This window comes from Onychostruthus taczanowskii, unplaced genomic scaffold (assembly GCF_017590055.1).
Source record: "Onychostruthus taczanowskii isolate IOZ18803 unplaced genomic scaffold, ASM1759005v1 scaffold42, whole genome shotgun sequence".
Taxonomy (NCBI): domain Eukaryota; kingdom Metazoa; phylum Chordata; class Aves; order Passeriformes; family Passeridae; genus Onychostruthus; species Onychostruthus taczanowskii.
In genome coordinates, this window is record NW_024501682.1 from 682239 (window position 1) to 699225 (window position 16987).

General features: G+C 40.4%; 1 protein-coding gene across 4 annotated transcripts; it reads left to right on the forward strand.

Moving 5' to 3' along the window:
* The first annotated feature begins 7594 nt into the window (after nt 1-7594).
* On the forward strand, nt 7595-15247 carry NEK2 (NIMA related kinase 2). 4 transcript variants are annotated; one of them, XM_041413569.1, is made up of 10 exons: nt 7595-7815; nt 7979-8196; nt 9236-9473; nt 10143-10225; nt 10477-10603; nt 11356-11575; nt 12540-12594; nt 12677-12747; nt 13603-13650; nt 14623-15247. In XM_041413569.1, exons 1-10 carry the CDS (start codon nt 7720-7722, stop codon nt 14844-14846), a joined length of 1380 nt encoding a protein of 459 aa, XP_041269503.1. In that variant the 5' UTR covers nt 7595-7719; the 3' UTR covers nt 14847-15247. The 4 variants fall into 4 exon arrangements, with proteins under 4 accessions (XP_041269503.1, XP_041269501.1, XP_041269500.1 ...); XM_041413567.1 differs by lacking the exon at nt 13603-13650 and having other exon boundaries at nt 7595-7791; XM_041413566.1 differs by lacking the exon at nt 13603-13650 and having other exon boundaries at nt 14623-15243.
* Nucleotides 15248-16987: the final 1740 nt, after the last annotated feature.

Here is a 16987-nt window from a genome sequence, read left to right on the forward strand (position 1 = left end):
TTAACCTTCCTAAATATTAAAAAACAGTGAATTTTGCCTCCATAACGGCTGAGGTTCTACCACTTAACTTACCAAAAGAAATGTAATAAAGATAAGTTCAGTGAACCTCTGTTTAGGATAATGAAAATTAAACTTTGTGAATATTTTTATCTAGTAAAAATGAACAAATTGAAAAATAAAATTATGTTTCCTCCTCATCTAGGCTGTACCTTCTTCATTTATGATGCATGCATCTAGATGTAATCACACAATTCTAGGGCTCAAACCAAGAATAATTAGAAATAATTATATTAATTTTCAACAAGTTATTTGAATAATTAATTGTACATATAGGATGAATGAGGCCTTCTGCAGAAGCAGATTGTGAATCAAATTTTTTCATTTGCTTTATCTGATGAGTGGGGATTTTTTGTTTTGTTTTTTTCACATATGGTTTTAGGGATTTTTTCCACATCCAGTATTGTGGTGTGATAAAGTTGGGACTGGTCTTCTGACCCAGAAAGTCTTTTAGTACCTTAAAAATCAGAAAGTCTTAGAAACCCAGAGACACTGCAATTAAATGGAAATAAAAAAAAAAAAAAGGTATGAAAAGGTCAAGAAAAAGGTTTTGAGATAGAGAAATCCTGGTTAACCGTGAAGCCAGCTTAAAAAGCAGCAAATATAGGTGCAGAAGAGAAAGTCTCCTTCATTCTCAGAAGCCACAGCTCTTCCATGAAGGCTCTGAACTTACTGATGTACTGATGTGGCTCATTTGCCATAGTCTCCAACTTTGCTCCAAGATCCTATGCACCACTTTAAGACTTCCTAGACAGCTGTCATTGTCAAACAATTCCCACAGAAAGCACAAAAACATTTTAAAATATATGTTTTGACAAAGAGACCAGCAAAATAGAATCAGAACTATTGTGCCACTGTGGTAGGAAGGTTTCCCGAGTTCACACAGATTGAAGGTGGCTCAGAGAGGGGCAGACTGCCCCATTCCTCTTGCAGGTGACTAGAAGCCTTGTGAGTATCAGCACTGTTAAAGCACTTCAGTTTCTCTTGCCTGCAGACACAGGGATGCACACTTGGTGCCACTGCCCCCAACTCATTCAGAGGACATACTTTTTGCTCTGTTCATCAGAGGTGCCAAGGCCCTTTGGGGATTTCACCTGAGAGAGCAGGGAATGTAACCGAGAGCTCTGACCAAATGTCCCTGTGCTGAGGATGCTGAACTTGTGGCTTGTGAGCTCAGTGTGATTCGTCCAAGCAATCCTGTCAGAATCACAGAACGGTTTGAGTAGGAAGGGGGCTTAATGACCATCCAGTTCCAGCCCCCCTGCCATGTGCAGGGACACCTTTCACTAGATCAGGTCGCTCAGAGCTCCATCCATCCTGGCCTTGAACACTTCCAGGGATGGGGCATCCACAGCTTCTCTGGGCAACCTGTGCCAGTGCCTCACCAATGCCACAGTACAGAATTTCTTCCCAACAGCTAATCTAAACCTGACTTCTTTCAGTTTAAAGCCACTTCCCCTTGTCCTGTCCCTATATTTTGTCAGTCCCTGAGTTTAAGAGAGAATCCCTTGTGTCACAGATCTCAAGGTCTTCAACACAACTGGAAAAAGAATGACTATATTCACATACATTGAAATGTCCTTACTTATAGACTTGAAAAAAAAAAATCTGTAAGAAATCCTTCTTTTTTCTCCCACCTCAAAACTCACTGACTGCAAAACAGAACATCAGACTTAAGAAATAAGCAGCCCAGATTCCCCTGTGACTTTGAGTCCATGGATATAAATCTTTGCCATCTGAAGTGGTCTCATGATCTGATTGTTACAACTGTGGCTTACCCTTTCCCCAGTGCAAAGCAAGGCAAGGCAGATTCTTGCAGGGCTTCTCTATCTCCTTTGTGGACACTGGCCTTTCACAGCATGGTTTTCTGCACACTACTGAGGCACACAAAACGTTTTGATTTAACAACATTTTGGTTTAGAAAACCCACAGAGTTTTTGTGGATTTTATGCAGTGTAAGTGCTTAATTTATAATGTACTTTCCTGAAAACATAGGTTGTCAACATAAAAATGCTAGAAAGCTTTCTTTCATTTTTTGTTCCTCCTACTCTTGTAATTCTCTCCTTTATTTATAAAGCCTTCCACTGATGCATACAACAATTTATTTGAAAGCTTAATAACAGAAACAGCATAGTGGAAAAGACACTTTAACAGGAGGATTCTGAGAGGCAGAAGAGAGTAACAGAAGGATGAATATCAGTCTTTGTTTACTGGAAACAAAACCCTGATGACAGTCTCCCCGACTCTGCTCTGCCACTTGTGGAAGCAGGGAGAATAGTCCTTAGCTAAGCACACATTTTTGTTAAAATGTAAAAGGCAAAATACTGTGCATAGTGCATAAAATGTCAGTGATTTTCCCAAGCTGTCAAATTCCTAAATTTCCCTGGCTACAATCTATCTCAGAATTTTGGTGACAGGATAATCAGCACAACATTTCAAACTTTCAACAAATATTTCACAATCTCAAGCCACTTTTTTTTTTCCCCAATAGTTTTTTATATCAGTATTTTCAACTTTATCATCATGTGATAAAGAATGAAGGCCTCTTGCCCCCAGGATGCTTGTTAGAGCTCCCAGCAAAGGTAGCTGACTACATTTGCCATCAGCTCCTATGTGTGCCACCTGTTCCCAGAGGCTCTGTACACTACCACACCACCTTGGCACCATCCCTTCCAAGTGTACAGAAAGGTGCTGCACCCGGAGAAGGCTGGAGCTTCACCACATTTTGCAGGTGGGATGACCTGGGACAGAACCTGGAAGAGATTCTGCCATCATTGCTCATGATGTGACCTTGATGTGAATTCTGTGCATTTTTCTCCCACAGGAGAATCAAGGCAGGGAGGAATCTCATCACTGGGATTATATCATGGGTTTGTAGTCATTGGGAGTTAGAAAAATAGTGACTGACCTCATAATGAAAATATCTGTGACAATAATGGTCACAGATATGGAATGGAATTCTGGTGATGGTTGAAAAACTTTTTTGAAATATATTGAAAACTTTATCCCAATATATCTGCAGGTACTGTAAGTACAAATAAATTAATATAAAACATTTGAGACCAGCTGTTCCACAAGAAACTCTACTATTACTTTTAAAAAAATTAAGCAGCTTTACTTACTTACAGCAAAATATTTACTTACTGTATCACTTAAAGCATTTTTTGAGCATTTTGAGAGTTCCTAGATATGAATTTTAATCTGGAAAGTTTCCCTTTCAAAAGAGGATAAACTGAGGCACAGATCCTAAACTTGTCTGCTTTCCTTGACTTAGTAAGCAAGCCAACAGAAATCATGGATTATCATACTAGAATCCTTCCTTAGAGACAATCCCAATACTTTATATTTTGACTTATTAAGGATTTAAAGACACTCCATAATTTCTCTCTTGAAGTTCTATACATGTCAAATAATCAGTCTTTTAATCAGCTTAAACAGTGGTCTTAAAGATCAATTCAAGCACTTTCTATTCTTAAGGTTAATGAATACTATTTTGAAAATTAGCATATATATGAAGACAAATATAACATATAGGGCTATTAGTTTAATTACAAGAAAGAGAGTAATTACATACTTTCAAAATGCCCAGCTGTGCACCAGATTTAAATATTACTTTACAGAACATAAGGAATGGATAATAAAAAACCTGGAGATAGTAGAATTCATATGCTCTACTTTCTGAATGCAAAAATGTGTCTTTTCTCCTCAGTCTCCTCCTCTGATTCCTATCCTCTTAGCCTGTCGATTTTACAGTCCTTTGTGTAAAGATTTGACCTGCTGCTGAATTTATTTCATGGGAGTTTACGTTTTCCTCATGTGAATGGTTTGTCATGCAAAACCTTCAAGGTACAGCTGGTGCAACAAAATCCCTCACTGGAGCTTGCCTTGCTGCACACATTGCTCTTGGAGTCCAGTTGCCTTTGAATCCAAGCAGTACAGAAGATGAAAAATAGCATGGTCTTAAGTACTAGAATTAATGCTGCTCAATTTGTTCCTTTGCTGTCCTGTCCACGGCTGTGTTGTACAGAATTTCTTCAATGAACACGTTCTTTGTTTCCCTCACAAAGCAATAGAGAGAAATTTTACCCTCTGGTACTTTTTAATGTGTTTCTCTCTAATATCCCAGTATTTTACATGTTTTTGGTGAGCCTGTGTATGATTTTTGTCATTAAAGTCAGTAAACATAACCAAAACATTACCAAAATATTATGTCATCTGTGTACAACAGATGTAAATGTATAACAATGTACCCTGTGTAAGACAGGGTAAATGTAAAATGTCTGGGCGTGGACCAAATGAGAGAAAGTGAGGGGGAAAAACTCAATGTGCATAAAGATATGCAAGGACAAATGCAATTGAATGTTAAAAACCCCAAACTACTTCTGTGGAGAAAATGGACTCAAATAAAACACTCATTGTCTCAGTCACTCCAGTATTTATAAGAAGTTCTCTTGTTGTCATGTAAAAATATTTCTAAGACCTCTTACCTGTCTAATATTGAATACTCAACTCCTCCTTTTTTTGCTAGAAGACTTTGGCACATTTTTGAGATCCTGGACTATCTTTACATGTCTTTCACCTCTTTGAAAAGAGAAAAACCAACATTTTTCTCAGTTGTTTTTCTAATTGCTTTTATAAAGTGCATTTATTTTTCATTATTAATAATTTTTATGGTTTCATTTTCAGTACTTTTCCTATTGAGCTTATTTTCACGTTCTGAACCTGTGCAATCTTCTCTGATTGGAAAACAAAACAAACAAACAAAAAACAAAAACCTGCCAGAAACATAACTTAATTTCCTTCAGTACTTTACCACACTTTTTTTGCTATCAATCTGTATAATAATATTGTGTTTGTCTTGTGGACTTTCACAGCAAAGTGTTACACATTTATTTTTCCCTATTTCCACATGCAAAAAAGAAAGTATCTTTAGAGAAATATCAAACTGCCTACCATACTATCTATCTTCAGCACTTAATATTTTGTCAGATAACTAGGTCCTGGAATAAGAGAAAATGTACTCCTTACAGCACAAAGGACACATGTCATCAAAACTGAAAAACTTTGGTGGGCAACTACCAAAGAGTACTTTTAAGTTTTGGGAAACCATTTGTGAAATTTGATGTTAAAAAAAAATTTAAAAGCAGAATATAATATTAGAAGAAACATTATAAATATGTTATTGAGAACTATTTGGTGGCTTTTGAGGGCCTGAAGTCAGCACATGTATTTTCAGGACTAGAAATGTGAGAGTTGCTCCTGAACTAGAGACCAGAATTGAAAATACAATACATGACATAAGAGGCCCCCATTTCAAACTTGATACATAGTTTTGGAATTATTAGTGTCTGGGCTTACTTGTCCATATGTAAAAGGAAAAAAATTCTTACAATTTTTATAAGTGCGAAAATAAGAAAGAAAGAAAATGGAGTGCCTGTCAAAAATTTTAATAACCACTTTTAGAAATGCATTTTTCTCAAAATTAGCCAGCCCTTAATAAGTGTAATAAAAAGTAAAATGACTCTGCTGCTGGCTTTTGAAGCATGACATTTTGACACTTCTCTGATTCAAACCAACATTTCTAAAGAAACTTTTAAGATAGTGCCTAGACAAAACACAGTATTGAAATCCTACTCTATTTCTTTTGAAATATAAATAGAAAGGCTCCCATTGATAACAGTGGGAATGCACAATGACCTTTTGCTAATTTGAACATACAGAAGTTGGAAATTGAGGTATTTGAAACCAGTAATGAAGCTTACAGCCTGAACAATACATACTGTACTGCTCGTCATTTTTATTGTGCAATGCCATCATTTATTCACTATGCTAATGGTGCATGTGAGGATTTTCTTTCAAGGTAATTGAAATCAGTAATAAACACAAACCCTTTAGATCACCCTGTTACTCATTAATTACAAAACCAAAATATCTTTACACAGTAGAATTCATTTGATTATTTTTCCCTATAATGACCATACATTCTCTACAGATAGAAGTCTATACAATTTTATAATGGACAGCAGGAGTTTTTATGCCTCCTGATGATAAAAGTAAAGGTTTTGATTTTTCCAAAGACTAATAGAAGAATATTTCATAAATATTCAGTCATAGCATGACACCTACTCAAACCTATTTCAAAGCTGAAACAAAATTGGGAGATAATTGAGAGCATGTGGAGATGCAAAATGAGGAACTACTCTGTCCTGTTGCTGAATTTCTAGGTCAGGACATACAACTGCTCCCTTTCACACCTGATTCAGGAAAGGTGTCCCTGCCAATGGCAGGCAGTTGGAACAAGATGAGCTTCAGGATCCCTTCCAGCCCAGGCCATGATGATTCTATATTACTACAAATATGCTGCAATGCTTTGCTGAAGGAGCTCCTGTTCCTCACAGCTACTGCCACATGGATAGAGATTAAATTGAATCCTGAACTGCACCTTGGCATCATTCCGTATCATAAATGATGCTAGAAAATACACCACATTCTTCTTAAAATGTTTGCAATGCCGTTGTGTCGTTACTCAGTGCCATTTAATGTAACCACGGTATTTGCTGGTTTGGATGTGGACCCACAGTTTGCATTTTCCAAATATTACATTTTAAGCCATTACATTCTTTGGTTTGTTTTCAGCAGGTGGTTTGTGTATGATGTAGCATGGGTGTTCATATGTGGTGGGACAGGAAAGCTGCCATGACATTGGTAGTTATTCACAAGCAAATTTTTGAAGACTTATGAAAAGTTTTCTGCACTGGTTTTAAAGGATGATTTTTACAGAAAATGTGAGTTGGAAGGGACCCACAAGGACCATCGAGTCCAACTCCTGGTCCTGCCACAGGACAACCCAAAAGTCACACCATGTGCCTGAGAGCTTTGCCCAAACACTTCCTGGGCTCCACCAGGCTGGTGCTGTGACCACTTCTCTAGGGAGCCTGTTGCAGTGGCCAACTGGAACCCTCTGGGGGAGGAACCTTGTCCTGATACCCAGCCTAAGCCTGCCCTGACACAGCTTCAGGCCATTCCCCGGGTCCTGTCACTGTCACCACAGAGAGAGATCAGTGCCTGCCCCTCCTCTTCCCCTCACCAAGAAGCTCTAGACTGCAATAAATCCAGCCTAGATTTACAATATTTTAAACAGATAAGGGTTTTTTTGAACATTTCTGAATAGTGAAATTATCTATCATTATCTATCCAACAGATGTAAGCATTTTAGGAAAGGTGATGATTTACTGTTATTTTTAATAGAAAAAACCCGACCCTTCCTGAGGAGCTATGAATATGTACTTATTGATACCTGCAGGCCCGGTGATTTGTCTAATCAGGAAGAAGAGAAGGAAAAGAAAGGAAAGGGAAGAGAAATGGAAAAAGGAAAAGTCGGGGAAGCAGCCGGCAAAGCAGCGGAGGGCGCCTCCCTCAGCCGGGGGGCGGGGCGAGGGGCGGTCCGGCCCCGCCCCGGTCTCGCGATGGGCACAGGCCCCGCCCCCGGTGGTAACGGCCGTACCCGCCGGGCCTCGCGGGCGCTGTTTACGGCGGCGCAGCCAATGGGCAGGCGGAGCGCACGGGCGGCGCGGCCAATAGGCGGGCGGGGCGGTGCGTTTGAACGGCGCGGCGCGAGCGCAGGGGCCCGCGCGGCCCGGCGCGGTCCGTGCGCTCCCCGCCATGCCCGGTCGCCCCGACGACTACGAGGTGCTGCTCACCATCGGCGCCGGCTCCTACGGGAAGTGCCGCAAGGTGCGCCGCAAGGCCGACGGCAAGGTGAGGAGGTGGCGGAAGCGGCGGGGGCAGCGCGGCTTTGCTGCTGCCGTGCGCCCCTGCCCGGTGCTGGCGGCTCTCCGCGACACGCGAGCGAGCGGCTGTGGCAGCCGCGCGGCCCTGGCCGCTGTCCCGGTCACTCCCCAGGGTGTTTCTGCCTCCGCAGATCTTGGTATGGAAGGAGCTGGACTATGGCGCGATGACGGAGTCGGAGAAGCAGATGCTCGTATCGGAGGTGAACTTGCTGAGGGAGCTGCGGCACCCGAACATCGTGCGCTACTACGATCGCATCATCGACAGGAGCAGCACCACGCTGTACATCGTCATGGAATACTGCGATGGGGGAGACCTGGCCAGCCTGATCGCCAAGTGCGCGAAAGAAAGGCACGTGGAATGTGCATGTGGCGTGTTTGGAATGTCTTGCACGGGTCTTGGGCAGTCCAGAGAGAAAGGAAACTTACTTTGTAACCTCTGAGCAGTTTCGGGTTTAACCCTTTGGACCCAACAACTCTTCTCAAGTGTGAAAGTTACAATAGCGATGGGAGCTGTGCCATTGACTGCATCACCGGATTGGATGTTGGTGCTGAAGTAGTAGGAAACCCAGAGCTCTCCTGTGAGGCAGAAGCTGTTGGGGGCTTTCTGGCTATGGATGGGATTAAGAACATAAACCAGGAGGTTACAGCTCTTTTTGACAGGCATCATGGTCTTCCCCATGAGTAAAACTCCTGGGACCCTGGGATTTATGAGAACGCCAAAGTGTGTGGAAGGGAGGAGTGATTTTGAATGCAGTGTGAAAAGCTGTTTCATCTGCCTTTATGTAAAGCTTGGAGAAATATCAAGTTCATAAGTCTTCACCTTGGTCTAATCTTAGACTTGGCATCCTACTTAAGTATAGTGTCAGTTTTCACATTCTTAGGTCAAACAAGGATATGACACCACCTCTTACTTTGTGAGGATAGGCTAAAACAGTTCTGCAGCTGCCTGCCAGCATCAGTGCTTTCATTTAAGGAGTTTTGTATTAAAAAATCAGCCCTGACTTGGCTGTTATTGTATGTTGCTCATTATTAGCAAGTGACAACATATTGTTATCTTAAGTGATCAAAGGGACAGAGCTCATCACAAAAACATCAAATTGATATTTGTAAGCAGTGAAAATGCTATGTGTTTGTTAGGTGGTATGGGGGAGGAAGGAAATACTGCAGGGATTCTGCAGTGAAAGCCTCAATGTCATCTAACACATTTGCAGTGATTTTTTTAAAAAAGTCAGTTTTAAATGTAGAATATGTAGATGCCTGTTGCTGACAGTGCTTATTTGAGTGGTGTTTTATAATAGTACTATTAAGTTATGGAATTAAAACTGGCAGTGACTAAACAAACTGATGAGTGTTCAGAAAATCAATTAAACAATGTGTTCATTTTTCAGGCATTTCTTGGATGAAAGCTTTGTTCTCAGAGTGTTGACTCAGCTAACGTTGGCCTTGAAGGAGTGTCACAGACGGAGTGATGGTGCAGTCACTGTGCACCGTGACCTGAAACCAGCAAATGTCTTTCTAGATGGCAAACAGAATGTGAAGCTTGGAGACTTTGGACTGGCTAGGATATTGCACCATGACACCAGCTTTGCCACAACTTTTGTTGGCACTCCATACTACATGTCTCCAGTAAGACCTCCCTTCTATACGTTATCTTCCCTTTTGCCCCTCCAAGGTGTGCTGTGTTGGTCTCAGAGTCCATGAATGTTTGGGAGCTTTTAGTGAAGCCTTATTGGTCTTAAATGCAGGTGACTTTTTTCATAAAGTATGTGTGTTCTGGAGACAAGGTTATTTTGCAGTTATTTTCATCTCCTTTCTTCCCCACACAATCAATTTCCTTTTGAATTTCCTTTTGATAACCGTTGCTCTTCTCTGTATAAGTTTTGTTATATTCTTGGGACACTAGAGGTGTTGGTGTATATTGTTCCTGAAAAGGAACAGGGAAGTTAGAGAGCTTTTATGCTTCATACTGTTGAGGTCAAGAGCTTATTAAAGCTCCTAATGGTAGGATTTTGAGTTGTAGTGGAAATGAGCAGGAATTTCCCTGATACAGAGCACTTTATATGGGAAAGACTAATGTTGGCTGAAATAGAGTTGCATCAATTCAAGATTGGTGGAACACTTCAGTCTTCTGCAGCGTAGTACTGCCACAAATAGTTAAAATCCTTCTAGTAAGAGTAGATATATTAAGATGGAATATTAGAAGTTACTCCCATATATTTCAGGTTTGAATAATAGCTGATTATCCTGCAATAGTGGAACTATGTTAATAAACCTAAGATTATTCTCTTTCTTTAGGAACAAATGAACTACATGTCATACAATGAGAAATCTGACATCTGGTCCCTAGGATGTATTGTGTATGAATTATGTGCTCTCTCGTAAGTATGGCAGCGTGATAACAAATGTGGAAACATAACTGCTAATGTAGATGTGATTATATTTTATATAGATGAAAGCTTAAAGGTTTCAGAGACTAGTCCTAGATTTTTATTTCTCTATTGGTCTTGACATTAGATAGTCAAAACAAACCTTGACTGCAGTTTTTTTTTCATAGTCTGATACTTTTTTTTTTCCTGAAAATAGTCCTGTAAAACTAGTGAAAGAATCCAAGAAAAATTTTCTCCTTCAGGCCTCCATTTACAGCTTTCAACCAAAAGGAGCTGGCAGAAAAGATAAGAGAAGGGAGGGTCAGGCGAATACCTTATCGTTACTCAGATGAGCTGAATGACCTTCTCAAGCAGATGCTGAATGTAAAGGTAAGAAGCAATTACTAATTTTCCACCTATAATTTGAACTAGTACTGAAATACTAGTTTTTCTTCTCAATTATGAAACAAACCTACCTGAAGTAGTGGTTGTTATCACCTTGTCACTGGCAGTGTCCCTCATAGAGAAAGGAGGGAGGAGTTTGCTCTGAGTCCATCAAACAAAGGCAGCAGCTCAAGTGTCATGCCAGGGTCACAGGATGCCAAAAGGTGGCCTCAGTATTGGCTTACATGGGATTTCCCCATTGCGTGCTTATTGAGGCCTTGTAACTTCAGGGTTAAAATGGTTCCAGTGTGTTTAGGAGCTGGAAGGGGCTGTTTTTTCTTCATTTTGGGGTTTGCTTTATATGGCTAATGCTTAGTTTGTTTCCTCACAGCTGGTGTGGGGGAGCTGAGAAGAACATGGCAGGGGCAACAAAGCTGTAACAAGCACCCAAGCCTTCACAGAGTGTTAGCTGAGGAATCTGCTGACAGCTGCCTCTGCAGGCTCACCCACCCCCTTGTGACTCTGCAGGGAGAGGGTCCTGGGCTGGGAGACAGTCTTGCAGCTCTGAATCTGAAGGCTGCTAACAGCCTCCTCCCTTAGCTTTTATCATCCTGCTGTGCTTCAGCTTCCTAATTCAGGAATCTCTCCTTCACTTTGCAGCCCCTCAGCTGGTCTTGCTTGGAAATCTCTGGCCTCAATGTTTCTTCTTACAGCTGGAACCTGTTGGTGATGCCTTTCTACTTCCTAATTTCCTTTAGGATTACTGCCGACCTTCTGTTGAAGATATTCTGCGGCACCCCTTGATAGAAGATGTGGTGACAGAAGAACAAAAACAGATTTCTGATAGAAGAGCCTTGAGATCATGGGAGCCAGAAAGGCTGCAGTTCTCAGATGTTGTAGCGAGTGAGCTGAAACGAAAGGAGCAACAATTACAGGAGCGAGAGCAAGCCATTAAAGAGAGAGAACAACGTCTGGAGCGTATGCTATTCCATTTTGGGAGGGGCGTGGCAATGGGATTCTGATTCAGTTGGAGGAAGAAAAAGTAGACAGTTTTCACAACCCCCATTTTAATTTACTAGGATACTGTAGTCCTGCATTCACCACTAGAATTGTGTCTAAAGACCAGACCAAGAATGCTCAGGGCTTACTTCACTATACTAGCTTCTTTTTTAAGTTACTAAGATAGAACTGGAAGTTTGGATATGGAAATCTGGTTTGTGAAGATTATTAAACATAAGTGGCAGTTAGGAAAGTGTATAGAAACATAGGGTCTGGTCTGCACTGTGCAGTGTAGGTTGCTTTTTCACCTACTGTATAAGTAAACATTGCCTATTCTAACATGTAACCTAAGGTGAGCCTCATGCTGGAAAAAAAAAATCTTTGAGTAAACTGTCAACTGCTTTTATAAAAGCTGCTCCCCACACATAGCTTACCTGTGAATCTATAGGTGGCTGGTCCTCAGGTGTTGGCATTTCCTGCCAACATGAAATATCTCTTGGCATATGCAGTAGGCTCTGCAGTACAGTTTTTAACCATAAGTATTTTTTAATCTGAGCCTGAATAACAGCTGCTGCTGTTGTAAGCAGGGTGTTAAATCATAGCTGAGTTATAATATCTGATATATAAATATTTAAACCTGGTGTCATGTGTGCCATGAGTTAATGTACAGAATAGAAAGTTGCTATCGCTTTGTTGTTGCAGACGTGTCAGTTTGGGACAGAAACGTGCCTGGCATTTCAGAGTAGTTGTCAGTGCTTTATTAGTGCATTGATAAAGGTGTATCTACGCAGCAGTTACCCTGCGTTTAGAGCCATAGAATCAGAAGTGTGGGTGCACCTGACTGGCTATCACTGCTGGCTTTCCCTGTAAGAGAAGCCCACCATGCACAGTCACTCTAACGTTTACATGTTCACGCTGCATACTACCATATTTCTGCTTCCAGAGAGAGAACGGGAGCTCTGTGTTCGGGAGAGACTGGCAGAGGACAAACTTGCTAGGTATCTTACTAACCTGTAATAGTCTATATTAGAAGCTCTACAGTCTTGCAACAAAAAGCTTAATCTTCTCTTCCCAAACCAGAGCTGAAAGCCTGCTGAAGAGGTGCAGTCTCCAGAAGCAGCAGCAGGAGGTAACGTGCGCGGAAGGTCCAGGTATGCAAATACTCAAGAAGGCACTTGCACGGGTCGATGTAGTCTGGTGTGAGCAGAAGAAAGTCTCTGGTGCTCAGCGTGCTCGGCACAGTCCCCTTGGGGCAAGGCAAAGCCCAGTTATGGCTGCAAGGTTGAGAAGCGACTTTTGATTTTCTGCTTTGCAAAAGGACTTAATGAGCAATGCTCAACCATAAGCCTGAGTTAGCACTGTTTGCACTGCAGTTTTGTGCTGTCTGGGAAATCAGGTTCTTGTGGTGAGCTAAGGGAAGTGCCTCCTTGTAACCCAAACCTTTCTCAGAGTTGCACTTATGTATGGATGTCTTTTAACAGACCTTTGATTTAGTTAATTTAAATAAAATTGCACATGTCTAATAAATTAAGTTTTCATTAAATGTCCAAAAGCTTCAACATGGATATATTATTTGTTGCAAGGGACCCACCCAGCTGTGACTAGTGGGTGCATCATATAAACTGTGAAGAATACACACTGCTATTATAGAAAGAAAAACTCATATTTGCCAATGTACTAAAACACTTCCTGACTACCTCTAGTCTAATCCGTTTTATAGTAGTATTTTATACTCACTTTGCCCTTGGTTGTTCATTCTTTGCTATCATAAGGGTATCATCTGTTAATTGCTCCCATCTTTTATTGAAAATAATATTCAAGTATTTAAATGCCTTTTTAAATAGTGGTAGGGATAGTCAAGGGCTGGGTCAGAAGTAGTACTCTAGAACAAAGACAGTAACATGCAGTAACACTCCCTTCATTTAGTTTTGGTCTGATAAAGCAAGATAAGCATGTCACTGCCTCCGAAGCAAATAAAACTGAAGTAGCTTTTTTTTTTTTTCAAGAAGTGCCTATCAGAGCAGAAAAGGACACAAGTAAAATGCCCCTAGAAAGTGAGTGCTCCTTGAGCTGTATCTAACATTTCTGTCAACTTTGAGAATTCCACCGGTCTCTCAACATCTTGTCTGCCATCAACACATTAAAGAATTTGAGAACAAACTTGCTTTTGGCTTTCTGATGTTGCATCTAAAACTGGATGACTGAAGGCAAATGAGCTTCAGCTCTTACTTCTGTTCTCTTCTGCATTTCCCATCCCTTTACATGATATTTTGACCTTGCCAGGCATATTAGTTTTTGAGGATAGGCAAAACCTGCTTGCGTGGTTAATACCTCGAGCTCGATAATGCAGCAAAGTGAACATAGCTATCACAAAACTGAGCAAATTTTGCAATATCTGTAGAGCATGTGATTTGCTGCTCTTCCAGTTCATTCCATGGTGCTCTTGTGACAGTTTCTAAAATTATGCCTATTCTCATGCAAATGGACCAAGTGTTTCTCCAATAGTGGTACTAAGGTTGCTTGCTTGTGTTTATACAAGCCTAATTTCAGAGCCTAATTTGTACCCCAGTGACTTAATACAAGGATAGAGTTGGAACAATGTGGGTAAAGCACAAAGACTACCGAACAGGTTGAATCTGCCCCTGCTGTGAAGCAAAGACAAGTTTCTTTCAGTAGCTGAAAATTCATTCTGCATTTTCTTTTTGAACTGGCTTATGTTACTGTTTATTTAATTTCTGTCCTTCAGAAGAAACATGTCTTCTTTTCTTAATCCACTAATCTTTCCTTAGGTATTGGGAGGTGCACCCTGAAAACTACTATGGCATATATCCTTTTACCATGGTCATTTAAAAGGCTTGGTTTTGATTTTTTTTTTTCCTCAAAAAATAGAATATAGTTGTTGCTATTAATGGAGATGCATTTAATTAGATCACTTAAAGCCATAGGTAGATGACAAAATGGGCACCAGGGTTAAAAGCAATAAATGCTGGAAGATGCACTAATGCAGTACTTTTTGATTTCTTAAGATAACGCACTCCTGCTTCCCTTTTCTACAACAAAGAAGAACTCACACTCTGATGGAATTGAAGAGAAAGCTGTACCTCATAATATGGAAAACTATTTCCTTTCCAAAGGGAAAACCTCTGATCTCAAAAGGCGTCTCTATGCTGCAAATCTACGGGCTCAAGCACTGGCTGAACTGGAAAAAAACTATCAACTAAAGAGCAGACAAATCTTGGGCATGCGTTGAAACTGCAACAGATGTATTTATCTTTGAAAAGAAGATTAAATGTATAGGCAGATATTTGTGCCTCCCTCTCTTAAGCTAGAACCTACTGAAAAATTATTTTAACAGTTGTACAAAGTCTTCATTTATGACAGGTAGTTTATGATAAACGCATAAGATACTATATGATGAAAAGAGGTACTTTTGATACCAAATAAAACAAACTGAATTAATTGTATTATTAAAGAAAAATATTTTGGTCCTCCTGTTTACCATAGTTCACTCTTCTGAAAATATAAAGAATGGATATATATGTGATGTTTAAAAATCTGATGTGAAAAAAATTTCAGGTGAAAAATGTACAGAAATTCACAGCCTGTAGGTTAAAATGCTGTATATAATGCACAGTTGTTGATAAAGGAAGTGTTGATATTCCGTATCTGATTTCTGTGGGAAAACAGTGCCTTCTTTTCCGCACTTGTAAATATTTTTTAACAAAAGAGCACAAAGATTTTATGCATCTCTTCCAAGTAAGTGCTCTGTCAAAGCAGGTTACTTTAATGTTATGTTTTGACTAATGTGTGGGATGGGTCAGAATAACATAACTTCTGAGTTTATTTTCCTTTCTGCCTGAGCAGCTGAGTGCCTTGTCCATCCTCCTACAAGGCCTGTGTCAGGGCAGGGCATTTGAAATAACACCTTCTTTGCCTTGCCTTGAAACTGTTATAAACTGATCCCCTGAGGTTGCTGTCCAGGATGGGACACCATCCAGCATCTGGATTTTGTGGGGGGGCAGTTGTATTTTAAATAATAAATCCTTATTTTCTTGAAGCTTAGGAAGTATCTCCATCTTACCCTTAACAATTCTCTGCTGGTGTAGGAGTTGATCACTTTAAGGTGATGTAAGTTTCATGCACTCGACTCATGAATTTTAAAATATCCTTTGAAACTGTCTGGCATATGTTTTATATGAAGATTTTTTTTTCTCCCTGGATTGAAATGCCATCAAACATACATTCTTAGAAAGCCACTTGTTTTCAAAACATTTATTTCCTTATTGGGCTATGAATGTTCCTGAGGAGGTATTTTAGATGTTTTTTATTTCATAAGAGAGAATCTTCTTTGAAACATCCATCTAATTTGACATACTAGGTAATTTTAAGGGTCTCTTCCAACCCAAATTGTTCTATGATTTGCAGATAAAGAAGTACTTGTGTAACCCAACAACAGATCTGCTCTAGCAGATTCTTAACAACCCAGCAGAACTTAACATTTGCTTAGAGTGGTTGCTGTTTTCACCACAACCTTTGCTTAAAAGAATTAAACAAGACTGTTTTGTTTACTGATCTAAACTACGAACATTTTGGTGGTCATTCCCTAGCTGTAGGTGTAGGAATGTGCTGTGTGGATCAGTGCAGCTTTCCTCTGCGTTCTTTCATATTTCTGAAGCTTCTCACGTGTATGTGGAGGGTAAATCCCTGCTTTGTCATCATGTTTGCACACTCAGGTTTTTCTCTTTTCTGTGCCTGAATCACTGTAATGCAGTTCTGGCCTTCGTATGGATCTTTATGGCTTAACCCATGCAACATTAAAGGGTAAGATACACTGGTGTCGGTACAATTGGAAAAAAGACAAAGGATTTAAGAATGTTTTGTCTATAAAATCCAGGTATCCGTGAAAGGAGGACAACCAAGCAACCAAGAAAATGAATACTGATTAATGAAAGACCATATTCATAGAGTCATAGAATGGTGTGGGTTGGAAGGGACCTTGCAGATCATCTGGTTCCCACTACACTGCCATGGACAAGGGCACTTCACTAGACCAGGTTGTTCAGGACTCCATCCAGCCTGGCCTTGAACACTGCCAGGGACCATCCAAGAAACATCCATGACTTCTCTGGGCAATCTGTTCCGGTGCCTCACCACCCCCACAGCAAAGAACTTCTTCCTAGAATCTAGTCTAAACCTACTCTCGGTTAAAAGGCATTCCCCCTTGTCTTGTCACAACATGCCCTTGTAAACAGACTGTCATCTTTCTTGTAGACTTTGTCCAGGTATGGGAAGGCCACAGTTAGGTCTCCCCAAAGCCTTCTCGAGGCTGAACAATCTCAATTGTCTTAACCTTTCCTCATAGGGGTGATGCTCCATCCCTCTAACCATCTT

Coding starts and splice junctions, on each gene's coding strand:
- NEK2 (XM_041413569.1), top strand. CDS start 7,720: ATGCCCGGTCGCCCCGACGACTACGAGGTGCTGCTCACCATCGGCGCC. Junction 8,197..9,235: donor GCCAAGTGCGCGAAAGAAAG/GCACGTGGAATG, acceptor TTCATTTTTCAG/GCATTTCTTGGATGAAAGCT. Junction 12,748..13,602: donor AACGTGCGCGGAAGGTCCAG/GTATGCAAATAC, acceptor TTTTTTTTCAAG/AAGTGCCTATCAGAGCAGAA.